Below are 22,293 nucleotides of genomic sequence, written 5' to 3' on the forward strand. Positions count from 1 at the left end.
CAAGCTCGGGTGTGAGGTGCGTTTTTCTTTGCTTAGCACACATATCTCCTACACCAGGCATCCGGGGGCGGTGACGGGTGGGGGAACCTTTTCTTTCTAGGTTTGCAAAAGGCTTAACAAGTTTGCCACATCGCTTCCTTTCTCTTCGCCTTGGCTTCCTCGTCTGAAAATGAGATAAACCAATAACCACCTTGCAGTGTGGTGTCTTTTCTTCACAGATGGAGTGAGCTGGCTTGTCCCTTCTCATAGCGGCGTCTCCATGAACCAATAACCTCCTTGCAGCGTGGTGTCTTGTTTTCACAGATGACATGAGCTGGCTTGTCCTTTCTCATAGCAGGGGCTCCATAAATAGAAATATGTCCAGAGGTGCTTTGAGTCCAGAAAAATAGTCCCTTCCTTTAAGGGTAACAACCTAGTACTAAAAAAAAGGCAAGTACAAAAATAACCAGAATAGGAATCCTTGCGTAGGTATCAGTACCCCCCCCCAATAGAAGGCAAAAGGGCTGACACCTTGGCAGCGGATCTACAGTGGGGAGCCCATCCCAGAACTGGAGGGTCCTGCCTGCCCGGGAGCAGAAGAGGGTAGCATTTGGCCTTGCTCCGCTGATAATAGGCCCTGGCCAAGGAAAGATACTCCAGGTAGAAGGAAGAGGGTGAACTTCTCAGAAAGTTCAGGGAAGGAGATAAAAGTTATCCATGACACAGTGGCTTCAGGACACATAAGACCAGTGGCCTCAATGGGTCTGTCCTTCCAGAAGCCAGAAGCTCGGATGGCTTCTGGCATCTGCTTCTCCTCCTTCACTGAGGGTGCCAAAAAACGTCAATTAGGGGGATTGTTTCAGGATGTGGAAATTCATTTACTGGCAGCCAATGCTTGAAAATGTTAACAATTATCAACCTAGGCGAAAACCTCCACTGGCAACAGAGAGAACAGGACATTCTTACACTTAATTCTCTAGGCCAGCCAACTCCTTCAGTCACGCTGCTAATTTAGGAGGTTTCAGCTCCTTATATGAAACACATTGTATTTTTACTCCTGTCCTGACGTCAGGTTTGATTAGAGATAGATACAAAATTGGACGCAAGTGCCTCCTAATGCACTGTGATTTCCAAGGAACAGAATTTTGGGCTGGACACAGTGAGTTCTTCCATTGTCTTCATTAGCTGATTTTTAGGTAGTAAATTGTTGTGTTGTTTTTCGCTTTTTTCTTTTTAGGGCGCCCCCCGGGGCATATGGAGATTCCCGGGCTAGGGGTCAAATCGGAGCTATAGCCACTGGCCTACACCACAGCCACAGCAATGCCGGATCCGAGCCGCGTCTGTGACCTACACCACAGCTCACAGCAACGCCAGGTCCTTAACCCACCGAGCAAGGCCAGGGATCGAACCTGAGTCCTCATGATGCTAGTCAGATTTGTTTCTGCTGAGCCTCAACAGGAACTCCCTGTAGTAAATTAACTGTTATGAAGAAATTTCACTAAAGTCCCTGACCTCTACCCATGAACACCTCTGGAATTTTTCCTAGCAGAGCAGGGGAGGCAGTCAGCTCCCACCATCCCCTCCCTGACCACTCCATGGAGCCAGCCGCATCCCACTTCTTGAATCTATTGTCCTAGGGCTACAAAGAGCTCTTTTAAAACACAAATGTGAGGGGGCTCTTGATCCCCAGGGGAACTTATTAGAGGGAAAAGAAAGGGTTTCAAGGTTAGTTAGCAGAAATGGGATGAGCTAGCCTGGTATATTTAGAAAAGAAAGCACAAGGCAACGAGACCTTGTAAAAGACAAATGAAATGGGAGCCAGCGGGTAGAAGGGCAGTTTGCACATGTACCCTCATTCCAGGAGTGAGGGGTGTCATGAAAACTGTGGGAGTTTGAGCAAGGAGGGTTAGGGTTTCCAAAAAAGGCTGACATGCCCCCGCTGGTTGCCCTGGCGACAGGCCCACCCCCATATGACAGTGACATAATAAAGAGGAAAAAATGTGCATAAGCAAAGCAGGCAGTAAGTAGGGTGAGGAGCAGCAAGACTTCTAGTTAGCACCTTCCGCAGCATGTGGAAGTTCCAAGGCCAAGGATAACCTGCGCTGCAGCAGCGACAGCTGCTAGATCCTTTTCTTTTCTCTCTTTTTTTTTTTTGGACTGCATGCATGCCCTAGGGAGGTTCCCAGGCTAGGGGGGTGAATCTGAGCTACAGGTGCCAGCCTTTACCACAGCCACAGCAACTCGGGATCCAAGCCGCGTCTGTGACCTACACCATAGCTCACGGCAATGCCGGATCCTTAACCCACTGAGCAAGGCCAAGGATGGAACCCACAACCTCATGGTTACTAGGCGGATTTGTTTCCGTTGCACCACAACAGGAACTCCAACAACTGCTGAATCCTTGACCCACTGAGCCATCAGGGAGCTCTGGATCCTCAATCATTTCTGAGGTCACAAGGGTCCCAACTGAGCCTGCAGCAGGCAGGGTGGTGCTGTAATTTAGCCCTGCCTCCACACCAATTCCACCAAATGAATGACCTTTTCACATGTCTGTCTCCCCCACTGCACATGGGTTTCCTGATGGGGGTGGTTCTCCAACACCCCCAGGTCTAGCACAGAGTAGAAAACTCCAGGTGAACACATGAAGTCGGAGATAAGCTCACGTGGACATGTATCCACAGAACTGCCACCCACCCGAGCAGCCTGCAAACATTCACAAGAGGGCAGATACATGCATGCATTAGTTTTTAATTGGCTTGAGTTGTTAATGGGACTCGAACTTAGACATAAACTTTTTTTTAAAAAAAAATCAGGAAATACAAGTGAAAAATTAACCTAAGAAACAATTCTGTTTCCACTGTGTGAAACTTTCAGAGATGCAGATGCAAGCAACTACTGACACATACCATGGTGCGGGTATTATTAATACAGCCAAAATGATTTGCCATAAAAAAGTCAAATGTGACTGGGCAAGGGTTTGAGTGTAGAAATCAAAAGGCCAAGAAAAGCAAACACCCATAAAAGGCAAGAGAAGGTACTCTAAGAATGAAGAGAAGGTCTTACGATCGGGTCAAGGACTATAGGGAGTGTGGCTTCTCCATCTTTGTTCACTGTCAAAGGCAGACCAGAAGCAGCCTGCACTTGAGAATCCAGGCCAGAGATGTGGTGTTGGCCTTCGGGTTCACGATTCTCACTCACTCACCATGTTCCCAAGTCAAGCAGCCCCCAAATGTCAGGGAGTGGCCACCAGCCACTCCCTGGGGGACAGAGATGTGCCATAGTCCATGCCCCTTTGTCCCTGGCACATTCCCCCGCGTAGGGGGGGTGGATTCTGAATGTGGGGTTGACGCCCTTAGCAAAACGGGATCTCTTACCTTTGAAGGCAAGGGATTTTTACTCCAGAGCCTGAGCTCAGGGTGAAGGAGAGGGTGGTGAATGCTGACAACGAGGGGTGGCCCTGTGTGTGTGTTGGCCCAGGGAGCGGGGGTTGGGGGGGGTGAGTGTGTGCATGTGTGGGGGAGGCGAGGGGGCAGAGATATTTGGTGCCAAGAGAAGGAGTAGGTTTTCTGGCTAAGTGTGTGGTGGCTCATTCCAAAAGCAGCCCCATTAGAAACCTGTGTAATCGCCGCTGGGGACCTAGGAGCCAGGCATTTCCAGTTCTCCCTCCCTCTCTCTCTACCCGCCACATACTCACCCCCCCCCACACACACACACAACCCACCTTGATCTCTATCTATATATGTGTTTATCATCTTCAAATTTGTTAGAGGTTTTTTTGTTTGCTTTTTAGAGCCATATCTGCAGCATGTGGAAGTTCCCAGGCTAGGGGTCGAATCAGAGCTATAGCTGCTGGCCTACACCTCAGCCACAGCAACGCCATATCCAAGCCACATCTTCAATCTACACCGTAGCTCAGAGCAACGCCAGATCCTTAACCCACTGAGCGAGGTCAGGGATCAAATCCACATCCTCATGGGTACTAGTGGGGTTTGTTTCTGCAGAGCCGCAATGGGAATGCCTAAAACTGGTTTTTAAAAAGCCCTTTAGGAGTTCTTGTCCTGGCTCAGTGGTTAATGAATCTGACTAGGAACCATGAGGTTGTGGGTTTGATCCCTGGTGTAGGTCGAAGATGTGGCTCGGAACCTGAGTTGCTGTGGCTCTGGCGTAGGCTGGTGGCTACAGCTCCGATTCAACCCCTAGCCTGGAAACCTCCATATGCAGCAGGAGTGGCTCTAGAAAAGGCAAAAAGACCAAAAAAAAAAAAAAAAAGGCCCTTTAATCAGTGTACCAAACATCCTGCAGTCCTTTCCACATCTGCAGAAGTCGTGTGTTTATGTCACAGACAGACTCTCAAGAGACTAAAGCATGGAGGGCCCAGTGGGGTCCAGTGATCCTGGGATCCTTGTTTAGGTCAACACCGTAAAGATTCTGAGCTCTCAAAACAGGGCTTTTGGCTCCTCTGGTTTCCGACTATTGCTTCCAATGCTGAGGCAAAAGCAATGCACATTAGCCCTGGTAAGGCACTGGGCAGTTCTCTCAGTGGCTTTCCCAGGGGGTCAGATTCTAAGGGCTGGGCAACAAGATGCAAATAGAAAACCGTTTCTGAGAGCACCTTCATGGAATAATGGTTGTGGTAAAGCTTCCATTCGCGGCATTCCTATAATTTGCATATGTTAATTACCTTGCTTTCCCCTCACCCTAATAGTCCAAGATCAGCGTTAATGTTCCCATTTTATGGATGAGGAAGCTGACCCTCAGAGAGGCTAGTCTGCCTAAGTGTACACACTTGAGAAGTACCAGAGCCAGAACAATGAATTTAGGTCTATGCCAAAACCCATTGTCTTTCCATTGGCCCACGTTCCTATCACCCACCCATTCTAGGCTTACGAGGGTGCATATGGAGAACCAGACCCGTTTGTCTATAGTCTGTGTTTTTTATGCACTTTCCTTCTCTTGGAGAAAGAAAAAAATTCCCCTGAAGAAAACATGTTCACGGGGTGAGAGTGACAGACCTCTGACATTTTCTACTCCTAATATCTTTTTTTTCTCTCTCTCTCTCTTTTTTTTTTAAGGGTCACACCTGTGGCATATGGAGGTTCCCAGGCTAGGGGTCATATCAGAGCTGTAGCTGCCAGCCTATGCCACAGCCACAGCAATGCCAGATCCAAGCCGCATGTGCAACCCACACCCCAGCTTGTGGCAATGCCTGATCCTTAATCCAATTAGCAAGGCCAGGGATCGAACCCACATCCTCACAGAGACTATGTGGGGTTCTAACCCACTGAGCCACAACAGGAACTCCTCTTTTTTTCCCTTTGTTTTATTATTTTTTATACTCCTATTATCTTGATTCCGCCTCTCTTTGGTGCCAGCCTGCTCTTCTCCCGTGCTGCCACACAGGGAAGCATTAGTAACACAGATGAGCTAGACAAATCCAATTAAAAAAAAAATTCTCATAACACTTTCATCCACGTAAGTCCAACCAGAACCTTTTCAGAGGAAACATCACGCCCTCGCTTATCGGAGAAAAGTCACAAGCATCCGAGTCCATGAAAAGCTTTGAAATAAAAGAGGTGTAATTTCATTGGAAAACCTCATCCTCAACTCAGGACACACTCACTGCCAGCGAGATGCCCTCCCCCCAGCTCACCCAGCAGGGAAACCGAGGGGGGCAGGACTGCTGCCCGACTGACATCCATCCCCCAGTCTGCAGGCCCGCCCTGGACCACCTCTTCCTGCTTCTGCAGGTGGAGCCCCCATCACTCACCCAGGAGGGCCGTCTGAGGGTGCGTCCGTGCGTGTCTCGCTTTGGAGATGGATCTGGAAGGAAGCCGCCCCCTGGCCTCAGCGGGGAGGAGCAGGATCTGCCCGAGAATCAGCAGAAAGCAGCCCACCAGCATCTTTTCCATCTTCAAGAAGAGGATGAGGGACAAGGCTGTGACAAACACAACAGGAGAAGAGGAGCGGGTGAGGTTCCAGGTCTCCCTGCACACTAGGTGCTGCAGACCTGCCCCCACCCTTTTCCTGGGATCAGAAAGGCTGTTTGGGAGTTCCCATTGTGGCGCAGCAGAGAGAATCCGACTAGGAACCATGAGGTTGCGGGTTTGATCCCTGGCCTCGCTCAGTGGGTTGAGGATCTGGTGTTGCCATGAGCTGTGGTGTAGGTTGCAGATGCAGCTCCGATCTGGCGTTGCTGTGGCTCTGGTGTAGGCCAGCGGCTATAGCTCTAATTCGACTCCTAGCCTGAGAACCTCCATATGCCACGGGTGCGGCCCTAAAAAAAAAAAAAAAAGACCAAAAAAAAAGAAAAAAAAAGAAAGAAAGAAAGAAAGGCTGCTTGTACTTAAAATGTCATTTGTGCGTGTGACCCTTAGACCCACAGGTAGGTTCTTGGATCCTCAAAGCAGGGCGTGCATAGTTGGAATTTTTCATCACTTTGTTCACTGTAAGACTGAATGGAAAACTTGAGGGGAAAAAAAATCTACCCTGAAGTTTCTTTTCAATCAAGTTTATTATCAATTATTCATAATCACATGCTATATGTTGGATGTGAAAAAAAAAAGAAAAACTATAACTGAGGATTGCAAGTAACAATATTCCTTTAGTCTAAAAATAGTAGATGGGACAACTGAAAATATGTATATTTTCCAAGGAATTCATATATGGCTGCATAAGGTTGCATGACAGTCCCCCAGCCTCCCTGCTTCCCTGCCTCCCACACACATCTACCAAGAGGGAACGTGGTTGCGGTGGTTAAGGGTCTAGACTCTGGCACCAGATTGCCTGGCTTTGACTCCTGGTTCTGACACTTGCTAACTGTGTGTGACCCTGAGCAAGCTACTTAACTTCCGTAGGCCTTGCCAGAATGTAGGATAATATTAGTCCATTGAGTGACTTATTCCATGTATTAAAGCATTCAGAGTTCCCACGTGGCTCAGCAGGTTCAGAACCAAACATAGTATCTATGAGGATGTGGGTGTGATCCCTGGCCTTGCTCAGTGGGTCAAGGATCTGGCGTTGACGCAAGTTGCAACATAGGTTGCAGATGCGGCTCAGATCCAGTGTTGCTGTGGCTGTGGTGCAGGCTGGCAGCTGCAGCTCTGATTTGACCCCCAGGCCCTGAAAACTTCCAGATGCCACAGGTGTGGCCATAAAAAAAGAACATTTTTTTAAAAAGCATACAAAGAAAAATTTTAAAAAGCATTCAGCATGGCACACATGGGGAGGTGGGGACAAGCAAAGAGCTGGAGGACCAGAGAAGAATAGAATCAAATTCAGTGTTGAGAAAGAAACTCTCAGATGGAGAAAGAGTAGAGTTTCAGCAGGTGTCCACAGGAATGAGAGAATCTCAACCTGAGTGGAATGGTCTTGGCCAGACTCTTCCTATTTTCTATACTAATCCTGGAGAGAAGCCAGTGGGAAGGCTCTGGAGGAAAGATTCTGAGCAGAGAAGGACACGTAAAATAAATTTACATAAATGAGTGGGGAGGAAAGAATTTTTAAGGAGGAACAACATTTAAGGAAGATCACTTGCATGTAAAATCTTGACTAAATCCTCATTTTGTGCTTGGTGATTTCACCCAATTGATTTCAGTGAATCCTCATTACCTGTCTTGCAGAAATCAGAATTATTCTTTCTGCTTTTTAGAGATGAGGAGGCCGAGGCTCAGAGAAGTTTAGTAACTTGCCCTTGGTCACCTAGCTAAAGTAAGTGGCAATTTGAAGGATTCAAACCCAGGGTAAGAAGCTAATCTGCCAATCCATCAATTAGCAGAAAAACTTGCTGCAAGTGTCCAGAAGTCAATTCATGAAAAGCCATAGCTGTTTCACTGTCAGAGGCAGGAACAGGGCAAGGCAGGTTCAGGGACCATTTTCCAAAACGTGAACAAATGACACTCAAAAATAATACTCAATTATAATACTCAACAATACTCAAGAATAAACAAATAATAATTTGCTCAGAAACTGCTTCCAGGAATTCATTCATTCAGGTCAGATGAATCCGGACCTGTCAACCGTCAACCTCCACAGTTTTTCACACTTGCTATGTTGAACTAGCTCACTTTTCACCACACATTAAAATTATATTAAAGACAGCTAATGTTTACTCAGCACTTACTGTGTACCGGGCATTGGGCTATAAATATATTGTTATTTAATAGAGAAGTTAAATAATTTGTCCAAGATTATACAGCTGATAAAGGGACAAAGTTCCAGAGCATCACTAGCTTTTTACCCAGATAACTACTGCCCACCCCCTCAGAAACAAATTAAACCCTTTACTAATTGGACTGGTCCATTTTCATAGCTTAACCTGTGAGATTCCTTTTTATTATTATTATTTTTTTTTTTTAATGGCCGCGCCTGCAGCCTATGGAGGTTCCCAGGCTAGGGGTCAAATTGCAGCTGCAGCTGCTGGCCTACACCACAGTCACAGCAATGCTGGATCTGAGCTGCATCTGCGACCCCTGCTGCAGCTTGTGGCAACACCAGATCCTTAACCCTCTGAGCGAGGCCAGGATTGAACCCGCATCCTCAGGGGTACTAGGCAGGTTCTTAATTTGCTGTGCTGCAACAGGAACTCCCGATTCCTTTTTAGAAAAGGAAGAAAACTTAAAAGATGCTGCTTCTTTCTTTCATCTGAAACCTACCATTTACTTCCAAGCTTCCTTGGTATTTATCACATTTTATGACATTCTAAGTCTGTCACGTCATGTATAAGCAATTATTTTATTGAAGGTCTCTTTTCTCCTGAGCAAATACAAAGTCCTCTTCTTTTCTCAAATATATACGATGTGCTCTCAAGGCCCACATCCATCCTGACACATCTGCAATCAGACATTTAGAATATGACGTGGTGGATAATTTTGATTTTCGAAAAACAAATACCATTTCATGTGGCTTGGGTTTACCGAGGATTTCAAGAAATGTTGGCATTTTCAAGTCACCGTTTAGCAATGGCCAAAAGGCCCTGGGGATAGGTGAGGGACAGGAAGTTGAAAATAAACAGAACTGGCCGCTCTCTCGCCTTTTGAGACAGACTCCATTCTGTCTAAGGAATGTGTATCTTCCAGGCTGCTGTCACCTTCTGAGATGGCCCGCACTCTGTCTCTCTCAATAAATCTACCTCTTTCCTAAAAAAACAAACAGAACTAAACACTTCATGCTGTCTAAACTTGATCAAGTTACCTTCCCTCTCTGCCTCTGTGTCCTCAGCTTTAAACTGGGGATAATAATTAGACCTGATTGTTGTATGGCTTAAGTCAGCTCATATACAGAAAGCATATAGAACGCACTGCCTGGCACATAGCATGTGCTCAATAAGTGACAGCTACTTCTTCTTATTATTATTATCATTATACAATCAAACCAATCAATATAAAGTACACATTGCTAATTTTATCCTACTGAACCATTTGATAGACCTTCAACTAACTTTGAAGCTTACTTATGACTATTATAATAAAACAATGACACACAAATCCATAATTTAAAAGTGCATGCTAGTATCTAAAAGCATATAAAACTTTCTTTTTTTCGGAATGAAATAATGCCACTTGCAACAACATAAATGGACTTAGAGATGACCATACTAAGTGAAGTAAGTCAGAGAGAGAAAGACAAATACCATATGATATCACTTCTATGTGGAATTTAAAATATGACACAAATGAACCTATCTACTGAACAGAAACAGACTCAAAGACATAGAGAACAGACTTGTGGTTGCCGAGGGGGAGGAAGGCGAAGGAAGAGTGGACTGGGAGTTTGGGATTAGCAGAGACAAACTATTATATATAGGATGGATGAGTAACAAGGTCCTACTGCGTAGCACAGGGAACTATATTCAATATCCTGTGATAAATCACAATAGAAAAGAATATGAAAAAGAATATACATGTATAACTGAGTCTTTTTTGCATACAGCAGAAATTAACACAACCTTGCACATCAATGATACTTCAATAAAAAGAAAAGAAAAGCTAAGTAGCTTGAATTTTTTTAAATGGGGGGTGGAGGGTGCTAAATGGGACTAGCGATATCGCTGGAGCACCTGGACACAGGTTCAAGTCCCCAACCCAGAACATTGGGTTAAGGATCTGGCATTGGGCCAACGGTAGTGTAGGCTGCACCTGCAGATCTCATCCCTGGCCTGGGAACTCCATATGCCATGGGGCAGCCAAAAAAGAGAAAAAAAAAAAAAAAAAGAAATCAAAATGAGGGGAAAGACACTGTACACAGGTCAACATAAAACCAGCAGAGCAGAGTTCTACTGTGACACAGCAGGTTAAAAATCCAGTGTTGTCAACTGCAGCAGCTTGGGTCACTGCTGTGCAGGTTCAATGCCTGGCTCAAGAACTTCTATAGGCAGAAGATGCAGCAAAAAAAAAAAAAAAAAAAAACACCAAAAAACTGGTATGACAATATTAACATCAAACAAAAGAGACATTTTAAAAAATGCAATGGCTATGAAAGAGAAAATAAGTCAGTGCACATAGCTCCATATTAATCATTGTTTCTCAGTTAAGCATTTACATTCTGCTAGTATTTGAAGAACAGGGCCAGGAGCCAATTCTAACTAGAAAACGAATGATGTTTGAGAAACCATTCCTTTCGTGTATGGGCATATGAGAAGGACGGTTGTGCTGAGAAATAGAGGTTCATTCAATCAAAAGCAATTCCAGGAAGCATTTGGGAGCACAGAAAGACTATTTGGGGGAAAAAAATGTAACCGCTTCGACTCTGGTTCTCGAAATTGTTCTCCTTTGCATAAGACAATGAGTCTTTTCATTTAGCTTTACCGAGAGGGTAGGGGGGGAGAGAGAGAGAGAGAGAGAGATTGTTCTCGGCCTCTGAACTGAGTTCTTCACTGTTCCAAGTACGTTGACAGGGGAGTAGCATCCCACCTGAGCCAACACTATGTGCTGTGGGCCTTGAAAGGCGAGGCCTGGTTTTGCTGGAACATGCGGCATGACCTCAGTTCAGTGATTTAACTCTCTGGGCTTTAATTAGCCATAAAATGAGAGGCGTGGTCTGGAAGCTGTGCTTCTCAGCCTAAACTAGACCACAGGCCGGTGCAACCTGGGTAGCAGGAGGAAGGCTGCACATAATATCCTCCAAGGCGATAAACTTTGCCGCTGGGCAGGAATAGAAGGGGAATATGGCACTGATATTTGTCCAGTGCCTATTTTGGGCCAGGCCGTGAACTGGGCACTTTTGTATATTATGATCTCATTCGATCCCCCAGTCCCTCTGTGAGGTGGACACGTTCCCAATGTCATGGGCGGAACACCCAGATCCACAGATGGAAAGATACTCTCCAAGGCCTCAGAGCCCGTTAAGTGACAAAGCCAAGATTCTACCCCTGCCATCTCTCAAGCAGTCAGCCTACTTGCTAACAAACAGATGTCTGACAAAACTACCATGAGGTACCACCTCACAGCAGTCAGAATGGCCATCATTTAAAAGTCTGCAAATAATGCATGTTGGAGAGGGTGTGGAGAAAAGGGAAACTTTCTCCATTATCAGTGGGAATAGAAGTTGGTGCAGCCACTATGGAGAACAGTATGGTGGGGGGGGCTCTCAAAAAAGCTAAAAATAAAATTGTCATGGGATCCAGTGATCCCACGCATGGAGATATGTCCAGACAAAACTCTAATTCAAAAAGGTACATGCACCCTTATGTTCACAGCAGCACTATTCACAGTAACCAAGACATGGAAACAACCTAAATGTCCATTGACAGATGAATGGATGAAGAAGATGCGGATACATACATACCATGAAATACCATGCACTCATAAAGAAATATGGAATAACATCATTTGCAGAATGTATAGACTTAGAGATTCTCATACGAAGTGAGGTAAGTCAGAAAGAAAAAGACAAATACCATATGCTATCACTTATATGTGGAATCTAAAATATGACACAAATGAACCTATCTATGAAACAGAAACAAACTCACAGACATCGACTACAGATTTGTGGTTATCAAGGGGGAGGGAGGATGGAGGAGGAATGGATTGGGAGTTTGGGATTAGCAGAGGCAAACTATTATATATAGGATGGATAAACAACAAGGTCCTACCTACTGCTAGCACGGGAAACTATATTCAATATCCTGTGGTGAACCACAGGATAATGGATAGAATATTAAAAAGAGTGTACATACATGTATAACAGTCATCTTGCTGTACAGCAGAAACTAACACAACATTGTAAATCAATTATGCCTCAATCTTAAAAAAAGATGCTGGAAACCCCTCCCCAATTTTTTTTTTTTTGTTTTTGTTTTTGTCTTTTTACCATTTCTTGGGCCGCTCCCATGGCATATGGAGGTTCCCAGGCTAGGAGTCCAATCGGAGCTGTAGCCACTAGCCTAAGCCAGAGCCACAGCAACACAGGATCTGAGTTGCGTCTGTGACCTACACCACAGCTCACAGCAACGCCGGATCCTTAACCCACTGAGCAAGGCCAGGGATCAAACCCGCACCCTCATGGTTCCTAGTCAGATTCGTTAACCACTGCGCCACAACGGGAACTCCCCCTCTCCAATTTTGAAAGTTCTTAGACATCAGATGCAATAGTTTTGTCCCTCAAAGGCCACCCCTGCACACCAAGTGTACTAACTACCCTGTTCACAGGGAATCAACCCCATGGTGCTGGCCTCGGCAGTCTCAGAGGCTGTCCCTTCTGTCTCCCACCTCATACCGGCATCTCCAGCTCCCACAGGGCCAGCAAATGAAAACCAACCTCTGCTAGGACTCAAGGCCATGGTTTTCAGGAGGCTCTAAACATCAGATGTCTAGATGTTGACCCAACTTGCCTGTCAATGATTTTCACCTAGTGGTCAAAGCCTGCTCGCCAGCTCAGCCTTTCCAGATACAGACATCCTCTCCCACTCACAGTCAAGTAACTCCGTCTGCTCAGGCACCCGGACTGGAAACTTGGCCTCAGCTTCCATGTCCTCCTTGCATCACCATCCCATTCTTAGGCGGACAAACCCTGGCTTTCCTGCCTCTGCAGGGCTCCCCGCTCCAGCCCTTGTGATGGTTCCCACCACGGCAGCAATGCTCCCGTCTTTCTATTTCTCACCCAGATGCCTCCGGGAGCTTCAGAATTGCTCTTCCTGCCTTAAGTCCTGTCCTTTCTCTGCTTAGCACCCATCTGGGGGCTTACTGCATAGCGTTCACATTCAAGACCCTCTCTCTGTAACAGACCACTGCCCTCCCTGTGACCATGGCAGTCCCACCTGCTCCCCTGCGCCCCCCACTGGGGCCTGAAGAACTCAGATTCTTTTCCCAGCTGAGTGCATTCCTTGGGCTGGAAGGTCTACTTTTGACATTAATCAAATGGCAATCATGCCTCGAGGCTCAGCTCATCCATCACCCACTCTCTAAAATGCTCTCTCATTTTCCCAGTGAGGGCTGACTTTCGACACAGCCCTGACGATGGGTCTGCTCTCTGCTCTAGCACTGGGCTTCTTTTTCTTGCTTCCAGAGTCTGTCTCCCTGCCTAGACTCTGAGCTGTTTCTTGAAACTACAGCTCGTCATCTCTCTGTCCCCCACGTGCCAGATGCTGAATTTCGTAAGTCACCTTTCAGAAAACAGATAAACGCTGAATAAACACATTTCTTGATCAACAAAAGATCAATAAATGTTGAATCAAATTGGCCCAAGTCCTGCACCCAACAACTGCCAAGGCCGAGCCCAGGCCTCCTCTACATATTCAGTTTGCCTGAAGGGAGGCGACCCCAGTGGCTCTCTCTTATGAAGGAAGGAGACTTTCCTCCAAATTTCCTAGCCAGGTTGATATAATTTTTTTTTTTTTTTTTTTTTTGTCTTTTTAGGGCTGCACCCAAGGCATATGGAAATTCCTAGGCTAGGGGTCAAATTGGAACTGCACCTGCCAGCCTATGCCACAGCCACAGCAACGCCAGATCTGAGCCATATCTGTGATCTACACCACAGCTTGTGGCAACATTGGGTCCTTAACCCACTGAGTGAGGCCAGGGATTGAACCTGCATCTTCATGCACACTAGTTGGATTCTTAACCCACTGAACCACAACGGGAACTCCAATTAACAGACCTTTTTTTTTCTTTTTACAGCAGCACCTGCAACATATGGAAGTTCCTGGGCTACGGGTTGAATGTGAGCTGCAGCTGCCAGCCTAAACCATAGCCATGACAACACGGGATCCAAGCCACATCTGTAAACCATGCCGCAGCTTGCAGCAACGATGGATCCTTAACTCACTGAGAAGGCCAGAGATTGAGCCTGCATCCTCACAGACACTATGTTGGGTTCTTTTTTTTTTTTTTTTGCTTTTTATGGCCACACCCATGGCATATGGAAGTTCCCAGGCTTGGGGTTGAATTGGAGATGTAGCTGCCGGCCACGTCTGCAACCACAGCTTATGGCAACACAGGATACTTACTTAACCCACTGAGAAAGGGCAGGGATCAAAGCAGTGTCCTCATGGATATTAGTTCATTACTGATGAGCCACTGCAGGAACTCTAGTATGTTGGGTTCTTAACCCACTAAGCCACAATGGGAACACCATTATTTTTTAATGATACAGATGAAATATCAAATATCTAGTTATAATAAAGCATCCATTTAATCATGCATGCATATTCAAAATATTTTAAATTACAGAATATACATTAGTTTAGAAATAATGCTTTATTCATTAAAAATGTTTCATGAAACACTATTTTCTCTCTCTCACTTCCCAAAACCGTTTTCGAATGCTTGCCTCTTAACGTCAGTATTTGTCAACACAAAAGATGTTTTTTGAGTCTTCTGACATCTCCTAAATTGTCTGAGATACAGCACTTTCTGAATCCATATATGATGCTGTCATCGGAAATTCTCTCTCAAGCCACCAGTTCCCACTTATGTAACATGAGAACCGTTGGGGTTTTTTTTTACATGTCTTGGAGGCATAAGTTCACCATCTCTGCAACTCATTCATTGTGTTGTTCTTTAAAGTATCCTATCCAGGAGTTCCCACTGTGGTACAGTGGGTTAAGAATACTACTGAAACAGCTCCAATCGCTACAGAGGTGCAGGTTCAATCCCTGGTCCAGTGCAATGGGTTAAAGGATCTGGCATTGCTGCAAAGGCAGCTCAGATTCAATCCCTGGCCCAGGAACTTCCATTAAAAAATAATAATAAAGTATTGTATCCAGTGTCATCTAAGCTTTGCAATTGTGAAATTGTGCCCAGAAGAATACTGTTTTGGAGTTCCCGTCGTGGCACAGCAGAAACAAATCTGACTAGGAACCATGAGGTTGCAGGTTCGATCCCCGGCCTTGTGCTCAGTGGGTTAAGGATCCGGTGTTGCCGTGAGCTGTGGTGTAGGTTGCAGACATGGCTCACATCTGACGTTGCTGCAACTGTGGTGTAGGCTGGCATCTGCAGCTCCAGTTTGACCCCTAGCCTGGAAACCTCCATATACCTCGGGTGTGGCCCTAAAAAGCAAAAAAAAAAAAAAAAAAAAAAGAGTACTCTTTTGATCAATTGACTGTTACTGTTTTGATCAACTGACTTATACACAAAATGAGCACATTGACTGAGGACATTTAAAGCTAATGTGTCTTCCCCAAATAGTGCTTTGTTCAAAATATAGACAGCGCTAGCTATACTCTGAGAGACTTTGCAAGGATTCAGATATAGGGCAAATTCCTTTTTTCCAAGGAATCCTTTTCTGGGGAAAAACCCCTTATCTCATATTTTGGCATACATGGTCATTCCTACTATATCTCTTCTTGTTCCCATCCAATCAAGAACCGCATCTAGGGGAGTTCCTGTCATGGCTCAGTGGTTAACAAATCCGACTAGGAACCATGAGGTTTCGGGTTCGATCCCTGCCCTTGCTCAGTGGGTTAAGGATCCAGACTTGCCATGAGCTGTGGTGTAGGTCATAGACATGACTCGGATCCTGCGTTGCTGTGGCTTTGGCGTAGGCCAGTGGCTACAGCTCCAATGAGACCCCCAGCCTGGGAACCTCCATATGCCGCGGGTGCACCTTAGAAAAGACAAAAAGACCAATAAATAAATAAATAACCACATCCAGCCACGTGGTGTCTCTCACACCAAGGTCACAGCCCTAGACTGGCCCTTACCCACACTGAAGAGACTACAAAGGTCTTGAAAGACCCTGCTAATTGTACCCCACTATACTCCCTTCCTTCTTTAGTAAAAGAACCCCCACTTTTTAACTGGACACATAATGGGCTAGAATAAAGACCACTTCCTTCTTCCCAACCAGGTGATGACATGTGGGTCGGTGGGATGGAAGCTGACGTCGTGTGTACAACTTCTGAAAAGTTTCCTTACAGGAGGGGTGGGGGGATGACCACTTTGCATTTTCCTTCCCGCTGCCTGGAATGAGAACATCCCAGCTGGAGACCCAGCAATCGTTCTGAACCACTAGGCACCTTAAAAATGGAAGGCACGCTGCATGATGAAAGCAACAGGGCTCAGGAGTGTGGGTCCCTAACCCCACTCTCGCTTTGGATGCACTGCCTCCAGGCTTCTAGAACACAAAACAGAAATAAACTTCCTTCTTAAAGCCACTATCATTTCAGTTTTTTCTGTACCTTGAACATAATCTTCATGAACTGACGGTTTCTATGTCTCTCCTATTGAATCCAATTGGCATTGAGTTCAATCTTTCCAATACAATACTATGCTTATTGCACCCCTGCTCAAAAGCTTTCAGTGACTTCCACATACCAAGCCACAAAATCCAGATTCCTAAGCTTAGCATGCAAAGTCCTATAGCTCTGGCCGTGTGTGACAATGCTAACGTCAGCAACGCCCTCACCCACCCCAGCAACACACACACACACACACACACACACACACACACACACACACACACACACACACACACACTAGGGTCATTAACCCCCTACTGCAGCCCTATAGCTCCATACAATGTCTCCTAATCATTGCTGGTTGGATTAGTTTATGACAATTGAGATATGAGTAGGTAGTCACTCCCTTTCAAAATGGAGTGGGAATGAAACAACCTTAACAACAGAACAGACACACTGTGGTAGAGTCACAGAATGGGATAGTACCCGACAACAGAAACCCAGGGTTGACGGAAGACTTGACCCATAGCCTTGAGTCCTGTGCTCTTGAGCTTCTCAACTTTAAGACAAGTGACAAAAAACTGACCTAACTGGGAAGGTGCCCAGATAAGCCTGAAACAGAAGTGAGATAAAAATCCTTTGATTTACCTCATTTTCTCTAATAACAACTTTTATTTGGCCAAATAACACCCCAAAGATGTCTACAGCGTAATCTGTGAGCGTTACCTTTGTGGCAAAAGGGACTTTGTGGACGTGATTAAGCTGAGGCTCTTAAGATGGAGAAATCAGTCTGCATCTCTCAAGGGAGAGAAGAAAGGGGGAGGGAGAAGAAGGGGAGAGAAGGGGGAAGGGAGGAGATGACTGGAAGTTGCTATGCTTCGAAGATGGGAGCAAACCAGGAGCCAAGAAACATGGCAGCTTTCAGAAGCCAGAAAAGGCAAGGGAACGGATCTTCCCCTAGAGCCTCCAAAAGGAACTCAGCCTTGCTAACACCTCAATTCTAGCCCAGTGAGACCTAGTGCAGGCTTCTGACCCTCAGAACTTAAGGCCAATACATTGTCTTGTTTTAGGCACTCGGTTTGTAATAATTTGTTACAGCAGCGATAAGAAACTAATACAAGCACCTAAAATCGCAATGGGGTGTTCCAGTGGGGAGGGAGACACATTCTGCAATGGTCAAGCTTCCTCTGACAATACTCTTAAAAGAACTTTTGAAAAATGTTAGCTAGTCCACCTGGTTAGCCACTGACTTTACATGCAGATATTTTGGTAAAAATCTAATTTTCAACCAGTGCACTCTGAGCATTACTACACACCACACAGTGGCGAATTAATTCACAATAACTATCTCATTTAACCCATGATATAGAGGGTATCGTGCCCATTTGATTCATGCTATAACTGAGGCTCAGATAGCAATCAGTGTGGGCAATAAATATTGAACACTCACTCTGAGCTCGGCATCATACTAAGCGCTGCATGTGTGTTAACTAATTTAATTCTCCCAACAATCCCATTTCCATTCACAGATGAGGAAACAGAGGCAGGGAGTCTAAGTAACTTTTCAAAATCCTTACAGGTGGTGAGTAACAGGGCTGAGACTAGAACCCAAGTCCTCTGGGTACCAAGATCAGGGTCGTACCCTCACCACCTCTCATCACTGTCAGCATCATCACCAATTACTGACAAGAGCCGAGGCTCCCAGGATAGAGCCCAGCCCTGCCTTTCTCTGAGTCCCCTTCAGGGTCCTGCCGGGTAAGGCAGTGGTAGCTGTCTGCCAAGCCATATGGCAGGGTTCAAAGATGACCTCACAGCTGGAGCTCCAAGTGGTAACTGGCCCCTTGGAAGGGCCTCCCTGGCACTGTTTACTAGCAACAGTGGTGACAGCCTCTACTCTCTCCTTGGCGCTTCAGCCCCCCTCCCCCGCCCCGTCCCCCTAAACCTCCTGACCTATTCCCACACGCACATCAAACAGGGGGACCCATCAAACAAGGGGACCCTGCCAAGCTTCCCTAAAGACAGGGAGTCCCAGGAAAGGGTCTCTCAAAGGCACATGCCGAAAACCAGAGGGTAGCGAGTCCCGCCCCAGGGACTCTGGCGCACTTGGCTGGTCTCAAGCTCAGCTGCTCACCCCTGAGCGCCAGTATGTCCCCTCTCGCCCACCTGCCTAGCTGCACACCCAACACCTCGTGTGCAGGCCAGGGTTTACCCTCTTGTCTTTCTCCACTCCTTCCTCCATCCCCACCCCACCTCACCCTTTCCTGTCCTAAGGTCCCAGCCAGAGCTGATTCTAGGAAAACAGAGGGATTTCTTCTAGACTCTTCAACAACTCTCTTATTCCTTCTCTATCTTTCAAGGAGCAACCATCTACATGCTTTCCTTTTCTTCCTTTCTTTGCTTTCTGTTTTTCGGCTGCACCCTCGGCATATGGAAGTTCCTGGGCCAGAAGTCAAACCCAAGCCACAGCAGCGACCCAAGGCACTGCAGTGATAACGATGGATCCGTAACCCACTGAGCCACAAGGGAATTTCTTCTTTATCCTTTTCTTTAAATCCTGGGCCTTGGAGTTCCTGTCGTGGTTCAGGGGAAACAAATCTGACTAGCATCCATGAGCACGTGGGTTCAATCCCTGGCCTTGCTCAGCGGGTAAAGGGTCCGGCATTGCCCTGAGCTGTGGTGTAGGCTGTAGATGTGGCTCAGATCACAAGTTGCTGTGGCTGTGGCACAGCTGGCAGCTACAGCTCCGATTTGATCCCTAGGCTGGGAACCTCCATATGCTGTGGGAGTGGCGCTAAAAAGCAAAAAAAAAAAAAAAAAAAAAAAAAAAATCCCGGGGCCTCATTTCAACAACCTCTTGCTGAAGATGGCATTGCTGGTAAGAACTTGGGGCATGACCACCATCTAAGGGTCTCTCAGAGGTGGACTCTGCTATAGCAGTTCCAGCCAGTGAGCTCAGGCCTCAGTGCCTCCAGTGTCCTGGGGCCTGGACACCAGAGCAAGCAACCCTGGAGCCTGCTGTGTAGAAAAGAAAGGCCTGGCAACAAGGGAGGCTGACTGAATTCTATTGGCAGGAATAGAAGTTGGGGCAGACAGGGAAACAGAAGGTGAAGAGCCACAGACATCCACATTCTCAACACGGGAGTCTCGGGGATCAAGCTTCAGGCGCTGAGAGGAAACTTTCCAGACTCTAAACCCATCTTGGTTTTCAGAGGCTGTCCTGTTGGAAGCAGGCAGGGAGAGCTGTGCATGACACACTCCTGAATGGAAAACTCCAGCTAAATACACGTGCATTATCTGCACCCTCGCGTATCGTTGGAGAACCTGTCTTCCGAAATTGGAGGAAGTGACTGTTTCCAGAAATGCCCTGCTTTTCTGAAGAGACAGGGGATGGAAAGCACCCCCTAATCCTAGGACGCCTGGATTAAGCTCTTTTTCTTTTTCGTTTCTCTTTTTTCTTTCGTTCTTTCTTTTTAGCACCGAACCCTCAGCATATGGAAATTCCCAGGCTAGGGGTCGAATGGGAGCTCCAGCTGCCAGCCTACACCACAGCCACAGCAATGCAGGATCCGAGCCGCTTCTGTGACCTACACCACAGCTCAAGGCAACCCCGGATCCCCCACCCATTGATCGAGGCCAGGGATAGTACCGGCATCCTCATGGTTACTAGTGGGATTTGCTTCTGCTGTGCCACAACCGGAAATCCGTGGATTAAGGTCTTTATTCCTCAAAGCCCTGTAGGTATTATCCTCCCCATTAGACAGATGAAGAGAGTGAGGCATAGATCAGCTGGGTCACTCCATGGTTACTAACCCGAAAGCTTCACTCACAGCCACGGTCTGAACCTAAGCAGGCCAACCCCAAAGTCACTGCTCTTGCCCCTTGCAGCCTCCTGCCTGGCCGATTGCTGGAAGTCAATTAAACACACTTGGCACAGATGCAGCCCGGCTCCCTGATTTACGATGGTTTGAAACTTGATCATTTGGGTTTGTTCAGAGTGAGAGCATGCGTTCCCCAGGAGCTACCTTCCTGTGCGTCCAGTTCTGGACACCTTAACGGGAGAGGGTCCCCATTTTTCTGTCCTCTCTCTCAACTGTTCTTGGGGGTTCTAGCAACGACCACAAAATGCCCTCCCCTTTCTTTCATTTCTCCACAATGAAGGGAAGCTGGAGCTTTAGCTGCCAGGGAGAACCAAGAACGAAATGCAGATGACACGGGCGTTAAATACCAGCCGACCAAGGTGGGGGGGTGGGGAGGGGGAGAGGCGGAATCGATCCTCTCGCCAGTTGAATAGGAATCACACGACGGATCCCCGCTCAACAAGTCTCCCTTTCCCGGGTCGGTAGAGACCAGGTCTGGGCGTCCCCGGGGCGAGGCACAGCGCCCCCACGGGGCCCTGCGGGGTGGCTGCTGCGCGGTGCGCCTGGCGCAGGGAGCGCGCGGAAATCGCCTGGCCCGGAGGCCTGACTTATCCCAGCCTGGGGTCCCGCAGCGTCGCCTACCCTCTCGCGCTCTGCCCCGAGGGGTCGGGAGACCCGGGCCTGGGCGGAGGGGGCACTCGGAGGGAGGGACCCCGCGGAACCGCAGGAGCCAGGCGCTGGCCTGGGGGCAGACTCGGCATGCGTCGGTGCCCAAGCTCTGTCTGTCTGTCCATTAGTCGGTGGATCTGTCTACGCCTCGAGGCTGCGGGGGCCATGCAGGGCCCCGGGGGGAGCGCGCCCCGCTCACCTGCAGCTGCTGCAGCCCGCGCCTGGGAAGCGAGACTAGGGCGCAGCCGCCTGGGTCCTCCTCGCTGGTCTCCTCGCCGCTCCGAGAGCCACGGCTCTCCTCAGGGATCGCTCGTGGGAGCCGAGGAAGAAGCCCGAGCCGCTACCGCTGTCTCCTCCTTCGCCGCTTCCTCCAACTCCCATCCCAGAGAGCTTCCCTCGCTAGCTGGCTGCCTGGGCGGCTCTGGGCCAGCGCGGGCGGGCGGCGGGGGAGGCGGCGCCGCGGAGGGTGGGGAGCGGGCCGGCGGGAGGAGGGGTGTCCTCTTTGGGGATGGGGCAGGCGCGGAGAGGGAGCGGCCGCGAAGACGGCCCCACCCTGCAGGCAACCCCGGGAGCTGGGCACCTTGGCCGCGCGCCCTGCCTTCTGCCACCTCGCTCCGCGCAGTCGGTCCGCAAGTCCGGGCGGGGATCGGACTCCAGGGGTCTGGAACCGCAGGCTCAGATCCACAAGGAGCTTTGGGGCTCGGCGGGAGGGGAGGGGGGTGTGAGATGGGGAAGCGAGGAGAGCATCTCCTGGGGGAAGGAAGGCGTGACAGGCGTCCTATTTCCTGAACTTGGGGTCATGATCTGCAGGAGGCGACGATCGATGACGCTGAGAAGAAAAAAAGTGGTGAGAACTGGGATAATTAGCAACAAGTACCAGAAGCTGTCTTGGCAGTGCCCAGAGCACCAGTGTCAATTCATCTTAACGGAGCGTCCACTGGCCGCGGACCAGGCCCTGGGGTGGGGAGGGGAGTAAGGATGGAAAGGAAACAAGCTCCTACCCTGAAGGAGCAGAGAAAGTCTAATCCAGGCAAGACTTTTGAAATGTTGGATGAAGATGTTTGCATTTTAGTGAAGGGGCGGGGGGGGGGGGGAACATGCCCTTAGAAGTCCCCAGGGACTTTGGAGGGATGCACCGGACAGGATTGGTCAGTGGCAGGGAAGGGGCTGGCG

At 47.9% G+C, this 22,293-nt stretch overlaps 1 protein-coding gene across 4 annotated transcripts in view; it reads right to left on the minus strand.

The window, feature by feature from the left end:
* The window catches only part of MATN2 (matrilin 2), a 171,059-nt gene extending 149,167 nt beyond the window's left edge, over window positions 1–21,892 (minus strand). For 2 of the 4 annotated variants that reach the window (XM_021089068.1, XM_021089069.1), the window contains exons 1-2: window positions 21,320–21,538; window positions 5,747–5,914 (exon numbers count right to left, since the gene is read on the minus strand). In XM_021089068.1, the coding sequence (XP_020944727.1) occupies window positions 5,747–5,888 (142 nt within the window). In that variant the 5' untranslated portion in view covers window positions 5,889–5,914; window positions 21,320–21,538. Of the gene's footprint in view, window positions 1–5,746; window positions 5,915–21,319 lie in introns of all 4 variants that reach the window. The other 2 variants (XM_021089066.1, XM_021089067.1) reach the window with 2 other exon arrangements.

The sequence above is a fragment of the Sus scrofa genome, chromosome 4 (assembly GCF_000003025.6).
Source record: "Sus scrofa isolate TJ Tabasco breed Duroc chromosome 4, Sscrofa11.1, whole genome shotgun sequence".
In the NCBI taxonomy this organism is placed as follows: domain Eukaryota; kingdom Metazoa; phylum Chordata; class Mammalia; order Artiodactyla; family Suidae; genus Sus; species Sus scrofa.